Source organism: Bos javanicus, chromosome 29 (assembly GCF_032452875.1).
Source record: "Bos javanicus breed banteng chromosome 29, ARS-OSU_banteng_1.0, whole genome shotgun sequence".
Classification (NCBI taxonomy): Eukaryota; Metazoa; Chordata; class Mammalia; order Artiodactyla; family Bovidae; genus Bos; species Bos javanicus.
The window spans coordinates 35,644,108-35,662,866 of record NC_083896.1 but is presented as its reverse complement, the minus strand read 5'-3'; the positions used below and the strand labels follow the sequence as shown (position 1 = coordinate 35,662,866).

The following is an 18,759-nucleotide window of genomic DNA, read 5'->3' as shown; positions in this document are numbered from 1 at the left end:
ATTAATCCTCATTAAATACATTTTTGATAATTAGTTGATTTTCATTTAACACTTAGTAACCACCACACAAACTCTAGGCAAGTATATCTAGTCAAAAAATAAAAAAAGTTTAATAAATACCAGCCAGTGAATAAAATGATTTATTGAGAATTAACTCCTTATTACTATCTGGACCCAAATTCATTGGAGACATTCATGGTTAATTTTACATGGTATGCTCTGGCGGAGCCATGGAATAAAGATTATTCACTGACTTCCATAGGGTTCTTGGATATGCATCCAGCCTGGAGCTAGTAAGTCTAAATATTTGTCCCCTAGACCGAGGATAAATGAAGAGAGTATACAAACCACACTGGACTGCCTAGGGCAGCTGCTCTGACGAGCTTGGTAAACTGTCGAGCACAGGCTCAGAGTAGCCGGAGGTGATTTCCAGCAGTTCAGTCCTGCCGGCGCTCTGTCAGCCTCCCCAGAATAGGGGCTCAGCGTCGGGCCTGCCTCTGAGTCCCAGACCTAAGAGGGAAGGGCTGTGACCTTGAGCAATTGACGTGCTCTCTAACATCAGTTCCGCCCCCCAACCCTGTGTGAAGTGGGCATGTCAAAGACTACCGATGTCCTAAGACTTCTTACCAAATGTGATAGTAAGCAGGTGCATGAAAGGACCTTGCACAGCACAGGAGTAGAAGCCCTGTGGTTGTGAGGATTTTCCTGGGAAAATAGGTTTGGGATAACACTTTAAGAGTTCTGATGAGGCATTCTTGGTGACCAAAGGCGTTTGTTGGGGAGCTCAGTGTCCAGGTGTCACTCAGTGTCCAGGTGTGCCCTCAAAATGATGCCCAATGGTGGTCCAGTCTCAGTTCTGCCCTGGGCAGGCGGCCCAGACCCAAGTGCACCCAGGTGGGGGCTCACCTCCTGGCTGAGTGCTCCACCCACTCTTGCGGCTGATGTTTTTGGAAGATCACCCCTCCGTAGCGTTGACGAGTGTGTAGCAGTCCAGCTCAGGGCAAGATGGCCGCTGACTGTCCACACCTGGAAAGAACCAGAGAGGGAGGCTCTGGGGAGGGCCCGTGCTTTACCCCTGAGGGGTTCCAGAGGTCAGAAGGCTGGGGCCAGAAGCTCTGGAGCTGGACCTAGTCCAGCCTGCCCTCCCCTGGCTGCTAGAGTCCTGAAGGGCAGGGGGCGGGGCCATCTCCACCGTGTCATGAATAAACCAGCCATCAACTGAGGGAAGGGGCATCATCACACTGCCTTCCTGCTCCTCCCTGCAGGGGGCCGTGGCGTAGCAAGTCCAGGGGCAGCTGGTGGCGGTCACTCTGCCTTCCCAAAGCCACTTGGAATGCAACCTGCGAATTGCCCTCATCTTTTACTGCTCTGCCAGGCTGTTTACTGGAGCAACCTTATTACCGATCTCCTAAAAATCCCCATAAACTCCATAGATCATAGACTCTAGCGTTATTACAGCTGCCAGCCTGCATGAAGAGCCCCTGCAGTTATTCGCCAGAGGCTGGATGAAGCAGGCCTTGGTCACCAGGTCCCCACTCACGTACGCGACGTACAACACAGAACCAGCCCCAGAAACGAGGAGGAGGAGGAGGAAGGAAGAGACCTCGGCAGTCTTCTTTTTTTAAATCTCTTCCCCTTTTATGGATCTTTTTTTCTGAATGCAGTCTTTTTCTTTCCGCTCCCTTTGTTCTTTCAGTCTCACACGTCTCCTCCACCTAGTGTCCCTCTTAGCCTCCAGAAGCAGATGCAGGACGTTAGAAAGACAGCTTTATAGCTCTCGTCCCTCCCGCGGGAGGCCTGGCAGCAGCCAGCAAGCCCTGGTTGGGGGTGGGGGTGAGGCTCAGGTCCCTCTGGCTGCAGCTGTGGGAGAAATCTCAGATGAATTTCAAAACCTGGCTTTGCTTGGGATGTGATCAACAGTCATAGCGGGGCCTCTGTGTTTTACTATATGAGCAAACCGAGAGGGAGGGGGAAGATCCAGCCCCCCTACTCCAGCTCGCTCCCTCCCCTGTGCAGTGCAGCTGAGTGGAGGGCATGGAAAACTCGTCTACCTCTGGGTCGGTCGTGGGCCTGGGCCTGCCCCAGGCACAGCAGTCTTGGAGAAGGTGGAAACTGCGGCTGTGCTATCAGCAGGGAGCCTGGCCACCTCTGCCTGAGATGTTCTACCAGATGTAGGGGAGGGGCATCTCTCAGCTCCTGCCAGAATGTCCTGGGCAGAGAGCTTGGGGCACCCGCATGAGTGGGGCTCTGAAGCCGCTCCGGGTACCCGAACACAGATGGGAGGGTACTAGGCAGCACCCCGTCTTCAGGCTCTGCCCTGCTCAGCCTCCTTCTCGAATCTCCTGAGGACTGGCTTCCAGGTTGACAGGATGGCTGCATTGGTGAGAAAGTGTTGCTGGAAGTGGGCGGTAGGTCACAAAAGTCCCAGCAAAGGAAAACCTCAGGTGATCACAGCCTCCAGCTTTATCACAAAGGTGGATGGAACGTGCACAGAAGGAGTTTATGAACAGTTGTTGATTATGCCAGAAGTCAGGGCAGTGCAACAGCCTCGGGGTTTCCTGCCCATCAAATGGGCCACCCACTCATGGACTGTCGCAGCAGACACAGAACACATGTCTCCCTGGGCTCACGGCTGTCCCTGGGGTCTCGCTGTAAGACAACCTGCTTCCTGTCTCAGGACACTACTGGGTAGGCTTGCGGGGTTCCTTTCTAAAGGCACAGAGTCCACCTCTGGCAACAGGGGAGGGGAGACAAGGAAACTCTGGCCTCCTTTCCTTTCTGCTGGTGAAACCACTTTCGCAGAAATCTCTTTCCAGGCACAGCCCTGGGAAGATAAGGACGAGCCAGGTGGACCTCCTTTTCCTGATGGCAGAGCCAGTGCCCTTATGTCTGTTCCAGAGAAGCCTTGTAGGATGTGTGGGGACCTCAGAGCCCCAGAAACTGCAGCTGTAATGGGGAATGACTTCGTCAGGGTGCACACCCTCAGGGTCTATCTAATACGATGCATCTCCAAGCCTTGTCCCCCACCTGCAGCAGCACCATCACCCAGGAACTCCCCAGAAACGCAGGTTCTCAGGCCACCCCTCTAACCCAACCCACTGCCTTTTAGAACACCTGCTCCCAAATACTCCATCTCTTGATGATCCCGCGTCATCTCCCTGCCTCAATAGACTCAAAAGCAACCCTCATTGCTCTACCTTCCTGCAGTACAGTCTGGGTGATGGTGTGGTGCCTTGGAATCAAGGGAATAACTCAGGAGTCATCCCCAGTGGCATGGACAGGGTGCGAGCTGGCAGAGTGTTATGGGTACCAAGGAGGAGGTGAAACTTTGGCCATGCATGGCCCATTACAGAGATGCTGTTGGAGGATGTGGAATGGGGCTTCTGCGGATGAATGTTCAGATTCCCAGGTTGTAGAGTGTGAGTGTCAGAGCAGGGCAGGATAGGGTGGGCACTGCCAGCCCTGGACCCAGACACTTGACTTTTCATCCTGTCTCCTTTCCCTTGAGGCCCAAAGGCCATCTGAAGGAGGGCTGGAGAAGAGCTAGTCTTGGATCTAGTTTGGAATAAGTATGCAACTGTCAGAATAAGCTCTTCTCCTGGCAGAAGACCCCTTTCCAGGGAAAGCACTTGAACTTGCTGCGGAATGTGTGCATTTCAGATTTGCCTGAGTCCTTGGTGCTCCGTGAGCCACCCTGGGAGTCAGGCATGCTTTCTGAACTCTAAAGCCTGAGGGGTTCCTGGCTGCGGGACTGAACGTGTTAATAGAGCCGCCTTCCAGCAATGGAGAAACAGACAGAGAGAATAGACTTACAGACGTGGGGAGAGGGGAGGAGAGGGTGAGATGTATGGAAAGAGTAACATGGAAACTTACATTATCATATGTAAAATAGATAGCCAACGGAAATTTGCTGTACGGCTCAGGAAACTCAAACAGGGGCTCTGTATCGACTTGGAGGGGTGGGATGGGGAGGGATCTGGGAGGGAGGTTCAAAAGAGAGGGGATATATGTATACCTATGGCTGATTCATGTTGAGGTTTGACAGAAAACAACGAAGTTCTGTAAAGCAATTATCCTTCAATAAAAAAAAATTTAAAAAAGAGCTGCCTTCACACTCAGGTTACAATGAGGACTAGGGATGAGCAGAAGCCCCTCTGCAGTTGACTGCATCACCACGGTTGGGCTGTAACCATGTGTCTGAGGAGCCGACAGAAAAGTCACTGACAAGGGTTGGGCTTGTAGGGCCTGGAGTGGAGACAATGTCAAGCAAGGCTGTCTGCAGAACTGGCTCCTTTCCTTCAGAAAGGACAACATGAGAGTTCATCAGAGGAGAACTTTGCAAGGACTTCCCTGGTGGTCCAGGGGTTAAGGTCTATGCTTTCAAGGCAGGGGCCACAGGTTCGATTCCTGGTTGGAGAACTAATATCCCATAGGCCACATGGTGAGTCTAAAAAATAAAATATTAAAAAAAGTTATACGAAAGAGAAGAACTTTGCATTCAGGAGGCAGAAAATGAAGGCAAGCCTGCCCTTGCCGTGGAGGGATGGAGGACACAGGTGGGTAGCGAGTTTTTAATGCAGCTGTGTAGCTGCAGCCGCTCAAAAAGGGCCAGCCTCTTTTTGAAGTCCTCCCTGATCCTTTCTACCAAACTCCAGTTTGTTTCTTTCCCTTTATATTATTCTCGGCACCCAAATGAAAGATGTGGGTGCTCGGTCCTCCCGTGGCACCATATGCCTGCCCGGTGGGGTCAGCCCAGATGCCACATTGTAATTCAGCCTCCTCGTCTGCTTTCTCTCTAGACTGCAGGGAGGCAGGGATCACATCTTTCATCTGCAGCCCCAGAGCTATCACAGGGTCTGCTGTGTATAGATACACAGTCCCTTATCTGCAATTCCAAATTCAGAAAGGTCTGAGAACCAAAAAGTCTTCTTATAACTCATTTTGCAGTAGAATCTGGGCCAGGTATTGGCAGGTTTTCAGAGGCAAGATGTAGCAGCAGAGTGGAGACAACTCATGAATGACAACATGGAAGAAACGCTAAAAGCCAGAGTGAGCAGCAGCCACTGGGCTCGGAGGAAGGGCTGCTACATTATGGGGGCCAGTATGGGGCGACCTCAGATACCTCCTGGCACTTGTTGTTCACTTCAGTCATGTCTGACTCTCTGAAACCCCATGAACTGTAGCCCGCCACGCTCCTCTGTCCAGGGGATTCTTCAGGCAAGAATACCAGCTTCTCCAGGGGATCTTCCTGACCCAAGGATTGAACCTTCGTCTCATGCATTGGCAAGTAGATTCTTTACCACTGAGCCAACTGGTTTTAAATTGTAGGTGCAATTCTCAAAGATGAGGAGCCGGAGGGGAGGTACACTTGGGAGAGCACACACGATTTTCTGAGTATTTTCCAAGCTTGCTCAGTTCCCCTCTTCCCGTGGAGTCTCCAAACTCTCCCAGGGCTGGGACGCTGGCCCATTTTTTCCCCATTCTTTCCACATGGCCCAGTAAAAGGTATTCTGAGGACAGTCCAGAATTCTCCTGTCCTGCTGGAAAGACTTCTGGGCCTTGCACATAGATTGCAATCAAGAATACAGTTGGTCCTGGAACAACTCAGGTTTAAACTGTGCAGGTTCAATAATACATGGATTTTTTTTTCAATAGTAAACATTACAGAGGGTTTCCCAGGTGGCTCAGTGGTAAAGAATCCACCTGCCAGTGCAGGAGACCTGAGTTCCATCCCTGGATCAGGAAGATTCCCTGGAGAAGGAAATGGCTACGTACTTCAGTATGCTTACCTGAAGAGTTCCGTGGACAGAGGAGCCTGGTGGGCTACGGTCCATCAGGTCTCAAAAGAGTCGGACACAACTGAACAGCAAAACATTACAGAACCACAAGATCTGCAGGTTGGTTGGGTCTCCAGATGTGGAAACTGCAGACATGGACAATCGACTCTAAGTTAACAAGGGTTTCGACTGTGGGGAGGATAAGTGATCCTAACCTCTGGGCTATTCGAGGGTGCTCTCTCCAATAAATGAAAACTTAGATAGTGTGAGTTTTACATTAATATGCCTTATTATTATTATTGGTTTGTATTAGAGCCGTTTTAGGCTCTAGCAAAATGAAGCAGAAAGTACAGAGATTTTGCACCCATCCCCCTTACAGAAGGGCTTCCCTGGTGGCTCAGTGGTAAAGAATCCACCTGCCAATACAGGAAAGGTGGGTTCAGTTCCTGGGTTGGGAAGATCTCCTGGAGGAGGACATGTCAACTGACTCCAGTATCCTTGCCCGGAGAATCACAGGGACAGAGGAGCCTGGTGGGCCACAGTTCATGGGGTCACAAACAGTCAGACACAGCTGAGCAACTAAACAACAGCAACTCCTTACAAAAGGCTCCCCCATCATCGACAGTGGAACAGTCCTTGCTTCATGTACTGACATAGAAATGGTATTATTTTAATGCCCATTTGTCCTCCCGTAACAGTAATAACAACTCAAGACAAGGGGTTGCTCCCCAGCTCTGATCGGGCACCTCTTTCTCCTTCCCTTACCTGGAGGTTCTTGGTGTACTGAGAAGCTAGCCCAGCTGCGATGTCGTGGAGCAGAGAGGAGATAGGATGACAAGCTTTGAAAGGGGTCAACACTGAGAAGACAGACAAGCTTCCCTGTGCTACAGAGGGAAGCTCACAGGCATAGGCACTGAAGATGGAGAAAGACGTATGGGATGAGTTCCCTCCCTGGGGACTGCAGTGGGAGAAAGGAATCTGGGCACATCAGTCCAGATCTCTCGCCCGTGGGGAGGGCAAAAGCCGCAGCAGCTCCTGGGGGCAGCTGGAGACCGGTTTGTCTGTGTTTCTCCAGGAGTGCCGCCGGACAGCAGTCCTGGATACCAAGCCCTGAAAACCATTCACTGCTCACAATTTACAGCGCGCATTTGAACATGTCAAGAGTCTGACAGCCTCACACATGCTGGTGGAGCCTGCAGGGGGTGCGGGACTCTCTCCACCTCTCAGAGGAGGGGCTGGGCAGAGCACCTCTCTCCACCTCTCAGAGGACGGGTGGGTCTCTCACAGTGGGCTAGGGGTGAAGCCAGAGTCCAGTAGGCAGGTCCTGGGCTGTGCTTCCCACAGCGCATGGAGAGAGGAACATTCTCTCCCGGGCTCCTGGCCACAGCCTGTGATGAAACCCCAAGAGCAACAATACAACCATCCTTCTGAACCTGAGAAGAGTGTTTTAGTTTGTGTGTGCGTGCGAAGTCATTTCAGTTGTGTCAGACTCTGTGACCCCATGGACTGGAGCCCACCAGACTCCTCTGTCCATGGGATTCTCCAGGCAAGAATACTGGAGTGGCTTGCCATTTCCTCCTCCAGGGGATATTCCCAACCCAGGGATCAAACCCGCATCTCTTACGTCTCTTGCACTGGCAGACAGGTTCTTTACCATGAATGCCACCTGGGAAGCCCATTTTGTGTATAGGAAAAAAAAAAAGTTTCTGCATCAAATACTTTTAAGAAAAATTTAAGCTTGGCTCTTCACTGCAGACCTTCCCCAAGTCTTCACTAGACTGATGTGCTACAAAGCTCGCAGGGAGAGAGAACATATTTCCTGGAGGCATCTGACCACGACTCTGACCTTAGCAAAGCTTCTTGAATGGAAAGCTCTTTGGGGAATGAATGCAGCATCAGAATTCATCAAATGGGAGACATGTGGTTACTTTTCAATCTTCAGCTCTGGGGGTGTCCTGCAAGGAGGTTCTCAGAGAAGCCTGAGGGGGAAAGACAGACAACTAAAATCTCTAAGAAGGGGCTCAAAAGAAGTGAGGTATTCAGGCATAATAAGAAAAGGACAGTGGCAGGCTACTAGAAAGAAAAGAATGAAAGTCCCTCAGTCATGTCCGACTCTTTGCAACCCCATGGACTGTAGCCTACTGGGCTTTTCCGTCCATGGGATTTTCCAGGCAAGAATACTGGAGTGGGTTGCCATTTCCTTCTCCAGGGGATCTTCCTGACCCAGGGATTGAACCCGGGTCTCCCGCATTGTAGACAGATGCTTTACCATCTAAGCCACCAGGGCAGGCCACTAGAGTTGACTTTATCTACAATGTGAGGGGATTCGGGATCTCGGGTGGTGAGCTGCTGCTCTTGGAAGAACAAGGGACTCAGCAGGGCTTCCCTGCAGCAGAGGGAGGGGGTCCGCTCGGCTGTGAGGAACCTGCAGTGTGAATGTTGGGTGCCTAGGGGGCCAGGAACCAGGCAAGGGGAGGACCCAGCATCCTGTTCATGGACAGAGGTTCCCCTAGGATATGGATGGACCAGGCTAGATCCTACTTGGAGTCAGGTGACTAGAGAAAATGACCCACGTGGGTCTCATCTGGCCTCGCGATGCTGAAATAACTAGTGATTCCTCTAGAAGCAGGTCTGAACCCTGAGCAACGAGGTGATCCTTGGATACTATGTCACAAAGGTGGGGGCAGAGATCTTGGGTGTGTTTATCCCAGGAAGGAGGAGTGAGGAGGGGAATGGGTGAGAGAGAGACAGAAAAATTCAGAGCCAGAGTCATCGAAAAGCTGCCAGGGCCTCCAAGGAAAGTCATCCTGGGGGAACTCTGACCCTTACCCCTAGCTAGGCACCCACCAGCCCTGATCCCAAGTCCCCACACCCCCTCCCCCGAGAGGAGAGGCTCCATGCACCGCACAACCTCATCCCCATGTCCCATTCCCTTGGTCTCCCCAGCTTCTGGTCCTCTCTCATCCTCCCGCCCCATCCTCAATGAAGAGAGGGAGCGGGCAGTGCAGGGCCAGGGTGGCGGGGAGGGGCAGGGAACCGCCACAAAACCAAAGGAAATCTTGAGGGGAGGCTGGGCCCAAGGGATGGGCTTCTTGCAAAATCCCGAGTTTCATTAAATATAGAAAGGTGGGAGGAAGAAAGAATACCCACTCACTGTTCCGGTTTCAAAGTCGGAAGGCTGGCCTTGATTTCAAAGACCTTGTGTGTAATGTGATGCATGGCTTTCTCTTCTGTTTCTCTCTTTATAGGTAAGTGACATTTCATTCTGCTCATCCCCAAGGCAAAGTTGGATGGTTTTAAAGTGGAAAATAAAATGATCGGAAAGAAACGGGGAAGGTGGGAAGAGGTGGCCGTCGAGGGCGGTACAGGTAGGTGCCCACGAGATCGCTGTCCTTTGCGCAGACAGGGAGGGGGAGGCACCCAGAGTGACGGTGAATGCCTTTCCCCAGGACTGGAGGTCCGGGCTGTGGCTGTGGTTTCTGAGATGATGTGGAAGCCTTTGCTCCTGGAAGGAGGTCTGTTCTCTAAGGTGGATGCTTAGCGCTGTCTCCAAGGAGTCTTTCCCTGGCGAGGTTTCCAGCCTGTTAGGGGTTGGTTTTGTGTCCTGGTTCTATGTACCAGCTGCTTTGCGGTGGGCAGCTGATGGGGTGCTGGTAGAGTGGGTAGGGAAGGATGGGATTGCATCTGGATAGACAGAACATTCCGGAGGAGGATCAGGAATTTGGAAGGTGAACATGCCTGTTGTGATGCGACTGCAAATGGCACGGAAATTTCTGGACAGGAAGGAGATTTGTGGGGAAACAGATCCTCTGGCACATTACGAATCTACTTAATCGCCAGGTCTGTTTAGTTACCGCAGACATTATTTTTCTATTCCTTGTGGTCTCGGAGGCTATGACAGCACTTCTTTTCTCCTGAGCCTGCAGCTAAGCTGAGTCTTAAAGCTGGAGGCTGACTTATTACAGATGAGTTGGTCATTCAAGGAAGGTGTTTTGAAGTTCAAGATGAGTCTGGGTTTTCTACTCTCTTGAAATTCAATTCCTCTCCCCTAAGATGAAAGCGGAAGGACTTCTAATTTCTCCTATAACTTGCGAATGATCCACTGAAATAATTGATTGACGGCTCTGTTGACATGTATTTTCTATTTTTTTTTTTTGAAAGAAAGAAGGAAATGTAAAGCCTTCTGTTTAGTAGTCTGTTAATCTAGGTGAAGGACACATGGCTCAATTCAATAAAAATATTTAAATTGCATCGTCTTATTATGCCCAATTAAAGGCGATAAATAGAGTTGACTGGGTGGAGGGGAGGTTGGGAAGAAGGAGACAAAGATAGAAACCACTTCAGTCTGTGGCACTCAGAGGGGGAAATTCTCCTCCACACACAGGAGGCAAATCTGAAGACCCTAGAAATGTTAGAAAGAGGCAAAATTACTAGAATTTATTATTTAAGCTATTTGATGCCATGTCTAAATGTTTGCTACACCGTGGGTTAATTCTCTTTTCCTCCATTTCAACAAAGAAAACAAACAAACAAAGAAAACTCAAAATACGACGTCCTTCTCTGAAATTGATTCTATATGGAAAATGACTGCGAATCTCTTTTCATGTCCTCCTATCCCAATCTTGAGGTCTTTTATTATATTCTCAATGAATGCCCAAAGACCCCAGGTCTTTCAACGCTGTAGACAGGCCAAGTAAACTTCTTGGCATTTGCCCTGCAAAATGGGAAAAATTAGGCTGCATCTATTGGGATCCTAGTCCAAAAGAGAGCTCTGTTCACCCTGCCCTGCTTTGAAAATGCAGAGAAACTGCAGTCCAGAAGCAACGCTAGCATCTTGCCTGGCAGGCAGCATAAGATGGGGTTCTAAGCTGGAGGGCTTTCGAAGGCCCCGTGTTCAAAAAGCAGATATTATCTTTGGATCAAGGTTGATTGAGTGACTGACTTTGTTGGAAAATGCATCTTCTTTTAGAATTTGTAACAGAATAAGGGCTGTGACATAATCCTTCGTCATCTCAATAGTCTGCCTTTTATGCAGATGGCAGGTATTGGATGGGTGGGAAGGGACTGCATTCACCCCCAGGCTTCCTCTTTGGACACTTTAATTTGACTTGTGGGCTCAGAGGGAAGAGCTGCTGAGAGGCCAGGCTGTTGGAGTGGATAGTCAGTGTCTTGGAATTTCCTGTTAATAAGGAGGTAATGGAGTATATGTTAATTTTACAGGAAACATTTCCACAGGGTATATAAGTACAATGGATGTATTTGAATAGTTTCCATATGCTGGGACTCTCGGAACCAAGAGGATAAAATTCCATTTACACCTGCCTTATAAACAACACACTGGCAGCACTCACGTGCCCTGTGGAATCGGAGGATGAACGGGCAATGCTTGCACACACATATATCCCCAAACATGCCGTCACTTGCACATGCAACACACAAATGCATATTTTTAGATGCAAAAACACCAAGCTGTGATTTTGCCTTTGAAAGGTGACGAGGACCAAAGATCTTTCTGAGAACCAGCTCTGCCCTCTCTTGCTCTTGTTCCCCAAGACCCCACACACTCTGTTCTTCTTCCCCATCACCTCCTCATCGCCTGGTCCAGTTGCTGTATTTACTGCACAGCCTGGTCCCTGAAAGCGTTTCTTCCTTGGCTTTGGGATCTATTGTACGCCCCCCTTCTCGTCTTGAGTGCCCCGCAGAGTGGTGGGCGACAGTTAACCATGTGGGTCCAGCATTGACCTCCCTCTCTGTTTTCCTCTCCACTTTGGGCTCTGAGGCCTTCCTTGACCACTCTGTCCATCTGCACCAGCTCTGGAAAGGAGGGACAGGCTGTTGGATGGAGTTTGTGCTTCTTGGACCTTGAGGTCTCTGGGTGTCAGAAGGCAGTGATGAGTGTGAGGGGTCAAATTCCACAGCCCCTCCTCTGCCACCTTTGCAAGGCCTGCTTTGAAGCCAGCAGAAAGTCCCACATTTCTGACAAGGACCATTCTGTGACATTTCTTTAAAGCTAGCCTTCTTGAATTTCAGACACCATGCGAAACCGTTCTCTCTCTCATATTTAATTTTCAAAACGACCCTATGATGGTGTTATCATCTTCTTTTTACAAATGAGGAAGTGAGATAATGTTGCCCAAGGTCACTTGACCTTGAACCTGAACTTGATGCTATACCTCTCTCGCTATGATAGCCATGGTTTTAACTGCTGTGTATCGCATAGAGCACTTAAACTCTCCCAGAAGAGGACCAGGTGGCAGGGAGGGGAACCTTTAAACCTTAGAATAACTGGGCTTCTCCTTTCTAGCTCTTTAGATCTATCCAACTCTGGACCAAACAGGCACCTTCAGGACATGGCCTTGGAGGAGCCAGCACAGAGCAACAGAAAAGAATTGGGCACAGACATAGCAGAACTGGGGTTTGAGGCCTGAATCTGCCGTTAAATCTCTGTGTGACTCCAGGCAATTGATTTAATTCTCGGAGCCTCTCACATCACGACAAAGGCATATCAAGCACAGCACTATTTCAAAAGCTAAGTAGGAGACCCCATTGGAGAACGGCTCCTGGGAAAGGATGCTCTAACCATACCTGCCCATCATCCTTACCTGAACGTCCCCTTCCATCCTGGCTCCCCAGATCTCTAAGCCGAGTTCTTGATTTTTCTGATGAAGTCTAGAATTTTTGCCAACAGTAAAAAACAGTTCTTGGCAGCTTCCTGAGTCTTCACTTCCTTTCAATACCAGGCCTAGTGGAGAGCAAAATTAGCCTGCCAATCACTCAGAGACATGTGGGCCCCAGGAAATTAAATTCCCCCTCTCTCCAGCTGTCTCCCCCCACGCGCCAGGTACCAAATGAATGTGCAGGCCACGCGTTTCCATTCCCGTCTCTCCTTCCTATATGTTAATTTGAGCACCTTAGTAGAACAAAACCAACCTAGTGGATATGAGATGAAGTTCATTATCCCCCAAAGCCAAAGGTTATAGGATGGAGTTAGTTGGAAGGTAGGTTTGGCTCTCTTCCATCATTATTTTGGATTAGAACATTTTCTTTTTCCAGCAATATTTAAAAGCCACCTTCTTACACAGGTCACCGTCTTTCGTGACCAATTGAAAGGAGAGACGTGAGCAAGGGACCGAAGCCACTCAGCACCCACTCGGAGTTCCTGCAGCTGCCGGGGTCTCCCAGACCCCATGCCCTTCCTGCATCTATTTGGCACCCAGGACAGGACCCATGCTACTGCTTTCTGAAGATGATGTTTGGGGACCCAGCGTGCAGTTGGGGAAACTGGGCTCCCAGTGCTTTCTGTGTCTGCCAGTGGCATTCACACAGTCCCTCCTGGCCTTGGGGGGATTAGGGAGGACCTCCTCTGAAGGCTGACTCTTGAGGCGGTCACTCTCTTACACAACCTTTCCACCTCTCAACTGTGGAGCGAGGGCTCTTAATCCTGACATTTGCCTGAGCATTCAGAGGAAAAGCCTCTTCAGTACCATGGGGCAAAAAAGACTTCAGATACACAGTCACTGCACAGATGTGAGATGCCAGGAATAGATCCGAGGGCAAGTGAAGAACACAGAGCTTTATCGGAAACTTGTGGGCACTATTGTGGGGTACCTTGTGTCCCCTCTGAACTTCGTATGTTGAAGCCCTCACCCCCAGTCCCTCAGAATGTGACTGTCTTTGGAGACAGACCATTTAAGGGGTAGTTCAGGTAAATAGGAGGTCATAGGAGTGGGCCGTTTTCCAGTCTAACTGATTTCCTTACAAGAAGAGATTAGGAGCCAGACACACACAGATGAGGAAACAGATGTAGCATCTCCAGGCTACGGAGATCTCCAGGCTAAGGAGAGATGCTTCAGAACGACACTGACCCCCTAGACACCTTGATCTTGGACTTTTCACCTCTAGAACTATGAGGAAGTAAATTTCTGCTGTTTATGCCATCCAGTCTAGGGCGCATCTTACAGCAGACCAGGCAAGAGAACCCAGTCAGGGCAAGAGACAGTGCAGGTGTCTGGACACAACAGAAGCTCCCATGGGCTGCAGAAAATAGGCACACTCGCAGGTCAAATCCCTGCCCCCACGCTCCCGACCTCTGGCTATTTGCCATTTTAAGCCCCACTCTTCTCATCTGTAGAATGGGTTTGACCTGTATCTCACTGCTGTGTTGAGAACTGATTGATAATGAGCAACAGATATTGCAGCAAAATGCTCAACATCCAGTTCTCTACTTCTTATTATTTCTCTTAATAGTGATAGGGATGAAAACCAAATGTATATATAATATTGTGATTTTAGGGTGTGCTAGGCATTGTGCCAAACTTTCACCCAGGACACTTCATTTAACCTGGCCTTTTTATCTGGTGATTAAAAACAAGGCTAGTCTCAGGGCTCTGTGCCTGAGATAGTTGAATTCATCAACCTCTAAGCCAGGTCTGAATGGAGACTTGTGAACTTCCCACTTGTCACCCCCTTGATTGACACTTGTCGGATCTCAACCTTCTTGGCTTAGGAAGAAGGACTGCCTCAATCACGGGTCATGACAGGTCCACACCCCACACCCAGCCTGCTTCCATTCATCTCCAGGTGTTCCTCTATTTAAACGAAACTTGTAGACAATTGTGGCCAAGCCTGAGGTGTTCACTTATAACTATTTACATCGTTGAGGGTGAGATATTGAGTGTGAAACGTCGTGCACCACAAACACACAGGCATTGAAAGGTGGGGGGGCGGTCAACTGCTCTGCCAGTGGCCTGGTCTGTGTGGACGTGGAGCCCATAACACACCCTCCCAGGTCAGCGGATCTCAGGATGGGTAAGCACTCAGCAAGCACGCACAGTTCTGACGCCCTGACGGGGGCGAAGCCCGTGACCTCCAGGCAGAGGCCGAGTGACAGCTCAGAAGTCCGAGTTGACATTCCCACTGCTGCCCTTGCCCTGAGCCCGGAGATCTCTGCTCAGACAGTCTGGGTGGGCTGGGGCATCCTGGGCCATATCCACGTGCACCAGCTCTGGAGCTCTGCGTAAAGACATTCCCCTTCCCACTGCCTGAGTCTGGATTAGTTTAACTCCAAGAGCACCTTTCCTCCAAGTTCTTAGTCCTAGCACACTGTGTGAATTGCTCTGCTGCCTCATGGAGCTCAGTCCTTAAGGTAAGAAAAGATAGCTATTGGCATTCCTGTTTTGTGGGTGAGAAAGTACAGCTCAGAGATACGAAGCATCTGCAGTAAAGACACACAGCTCCCTCACGAATTCGTGTCTGTCTAACTCCCAGTATCATATAGATACTGTGTCATATCTCTATACCTGCCTGGGTACAATCTGTACATAATGTGTAATATATAATATATATTACATATCAATATTCTATATAATTATGTATCAATATTATATTAAGTTATATAGTAAATGCTAATATATATATATATATTTACTATTGAAGACGATGCCTGGGTATTCCTAGGAATTCCCTTCTAGGAAGTACTACAAATTGAGAACTGAGGTTTAAAAAAAAAAAAAAACAACCCAGCACCTCGATTATATGTTACAAGTTGAGAATTGAGGTTAAAAAACCCCAGCACCTCAATTATGTGTTACAAGTGTCTAAATCCTTGGACTATGTCCCCTCACCGATCACTTACAGCTTTGAGCTGAGAAAGGGCAGTGCCTGCGTGGCCACTTCTCTGAGCTGTCCAGGCTTTTTTCTTGTTGAACAGGAGCAAGGTGGAAGGGATAATGAGACAGAAGCAAAGACTTGAGGCAACTAATGTTTCCCCCTTCTTGTCCCCAATTTCGGACAAACATGGGGCCCAGAATGAGTGAGGGAATTAAATTAACGAAGACAATTTCTCCCTGTCATTGAACTCTGACTAATGAGTCTATTTCTGGGTAATAAGAAGGAGCAGGAAGTGACAAGGCAGTGTAATGAATTAGTGGCCCAGAACCTCGTTAGTCAGAATAATCTTTCCACGAAAGATAAATGATGCAAACATTAATTATAAAGCCAGGCTGGAAATGCATCCCATTATTTGGCTTCCTAAGAAATATCTCCCAGTTATCACAGGCATTTCAACCAACAATAACAATAAAGTAAAGATTCACTGAGAACTCTGATCCTGGGGAGACTGGCTGGTGGTGAGAGCCTGGGGACCAACCCTGCTCTCTAAAGTGGCCCATTCTCAAATCTCCTGCAATCTCAGGGTCTCGTCCCAGCCCGGCCTCTCTGTGACCTGCAGCCTTTCTCTCCGGCTTGGCCATTCAGAGCCGTCTACTCGGGGCCACTAGAGCCAGATGAGGCCAGGAGTTCAACGGGACTGTTCCCCCACGTCAAAGAGAGAGAGGGCAAGATCAGGGTTTTCCCAGTGACTCCAGCATCCTAAAAGAGAGCTAGAGATCAAAACTGTGCAGGAAATAGAGAAACAGGGGTCGGCTAAGTTTCTGTCCCGGCTCTCTGTGTTTGAAAACTTAGCCTGTTGTTTTGCTTATTTGTTTGTTTGATCAGAGAACTGCTGAGAGTGAGGTCTCTGGTTAAGAGTGCTCTTGGTGAGGGTTAAGTCAGGTTGGCACCTATTAAGTGCTGGGTGAATGCCATCAGCACATATTGTGATGTAGTTTCAAGGCTGCAGAGCTGGCAAGGGTATGCGGCGTTGGGGGCAGTTCTCTTGGAGCAGGGATGAGGCAGAGAGAGGAGGCACCTGCCTGCCAATGTCCCCAGGGGGCGAGTGCCAGGCCCCTGAGGGGCTGTCATCTCAGGCTGGTTATCAACTGGAATTTTGGGAGGTGCCCAGAAGGGAAGGGAGGAGAGGGAGGAGGCCTTCGCTTGGAACCAGAGTAGAGACTGAGTCAGTAATAAATGTGCTTTGCTGCGGCCATTACTCCCAAGAGTAAATAAGCCGGAATTAAAAACTATAAAAAAGTCCTCAGCAGCATCCGGTAATAAACTTGTCCGTGACTTCACGGCTTAGAGGTTCCTGAGCTTCTAAGGATGTTTGCTCCCTCCTGCCCATGGAAGGGCTAGGAATCCTTTGCTGCAGACCCGGGAGTCTGAAGCCCGGAGGCTGGAAGTTTCCGAGCCTCCTTCCAGGTAGCACATCAAAGTAGAGGCTGCAGGCGGCTTTGTTTCTAAGGCTTGGTCGTTATCTGACTGGCAACTCTTGGTAATGAGAGAAGAAAAAACCAATTAATTGGGAATGAATTTTAATTGTCTCCGACTTCTCATTTGTAGGCTATTAAAACGAGTTGCTATTAAGCAATCACATTGGGTTGCATCATCCGAGAAGATGGATGCTCCCCAAAAGTGCCCTCTCGTCTTCCAGCCTCCCCTTTGGACAAAAACTGGGCTCTTGGGCTTTATGCAAGGTGAACCCATGGGAGGGGAAATATAGAAAAAAGAATCTTGCTGCCAAAATCTAATTTTTTTCTTTCTTGTTTCTACTAAAGAACAGTTGCCCGCACTTGTCTGTGATTCTGTGGCTGTTCATCTCTTGCGCATTTTGGGAGCTGTAGGAGGGTTGCCGGGGAGGCAGGGCTTGCTTTGGGCAGTTTCTCTGGCAGCTCATTACTGGCTCCATGGTTGTGGGGGTGTGAGAGGCTGTAAAGGTCCCTGGAATCAGCCCATCTGGGCAGAAGGAGGGGACCCGGCTTGGGAAAGGACTGCCAGGACCACTCCCCACCTTCCTCCCCTCCACCCACCTCTTACGGCTCCAAAATGAGCTTTTATTATTTTGAGCTCTGTGTGTGCCTGTGTGCGTGCTAAGTTGCTTCAGTTGTGTCTGACGCTTTGTGACCTCATGAACTGTAGCCCGCCAGGCGCTTCTGTCCATGGGATTCTCCAGGCCAGAATACTAGAGTGGGTAGCCATGCCTTCCTCCAGGGGATCTTCCTGACCCAGGGATGGAACCTGGATCTCTTAGTTTCCCTGCATTGGCAGGCGGGTTCTTTACCACTAGCGTGGCCTGGGAAGTCTTTTTTGAGGTGTGATTGGCAGATAAAATTTGTATATATGGAAGGTGTACAGCCTGATGCTTTGATGTGTGAATACATTGTGGAACAATGTCGCAATCACGCTAAGGCATCCATCACCTCACACAGTGACCACGTTGTGTGTGATGAGGACCTTTAGGATCTGCTCTTAGCAAATTCCAAGTGCGGGATAGGATACCGTCAACTGCAGTCACCTTGCTGTACACCAGGTCTCCGCAACTCACTCATCTCTATTAACTGCACGCTTTGGCCAGCACCTCCCCACACCCGCCTCCCTGTGACTTCCACTACTTTAGATTCTGCAATATTTGTCTCTCTGCATCTGGATTATTTCACTTAGGATAGTATTCACGGCAGAATTATTCACAGTAGCCAAGATGTGGAAACGAGCTAAATGTCCATGGGGGATTAATTGGTAAAGAAACACGGCGTATCCATACCGTGGAATATTACTCAGCCTTGGAAGAAGGGAATCCTGCCATTTGGGTCCTTGTGGAGGGGCCCGCAGGGTCAGCCAGGTCTCCTTGCTGGGAGCTGGGGGACGTAGCAAGGTGGGTACCTGAGCTACTACGGACATGGCAGGTCACTAGATGTTTCTGAACCTGCCCGGCAGTACAAGGAGTGGAGATCGCAGCCCCTCCCTGAGGGCTTGTGTAGATGTCATAGGTCAGATGTAGGTTGTGTAGGTGTCCAGCTAGATGCTAACCACGAGGGCCCGGGGGTCCCCAAAGTGCTGGAACCCCAGCCCCTCCCCTTTCAGCTCTCCCTCATCGGCCCCCTTCCCATCCCTCTCTGATCTTTCTCTCTGCTCAGTTTTCTGAACGCCCATCACCTGTATCTCACCATCCATGTCCCCCTGCTCTCTCCACACAAAAGGGCCAGGGCCCCCATAGAAGGCTCTGCTGAAGGCTCTGCTGGGTAGGGCTTGGCTCTCTGCCTCTCCAGGTGAGCTCTGCCCTCAGCAGCTTTATGGCTTTCAAGGTGGAGCTGTCTCTGCCCCTTTGGGC

At 49.7% G+C, this 18,759-nt stretch overlaps 1 protein-coding gene across 5 annotated transcripts in view; it reads left to right on the top strand.

Moving 5' to 3' along the window:
* Nucleotides 1-18,759, top strand: part of NTM (neurotrimin) — a 973,298-nt gene that overhangs the window by 283,184 nt on the left and 671,355 nt on the right. Inside the window, exon 1 of one of the 5 annotated variants that reach the window (XM_061406450.1) lies at nucleotides 9,042-9,145. The exons of the other annotated variants lie outside the window; for them this stretch is intronic. Within the exon in view, the coding sequence (XP_061262434.1) occupies nucleotides 9,091-9,145 (55 nt within the window). The 5' untranslated portion in view covers nucleotides 9,042-9,090. Of the gene's footprint in view, nucleotides 1-9,041; nucleotides 9,146-18,759 lie in introns of those variants that run through there. 5 annotated transcript variants of the gene reach the window in all.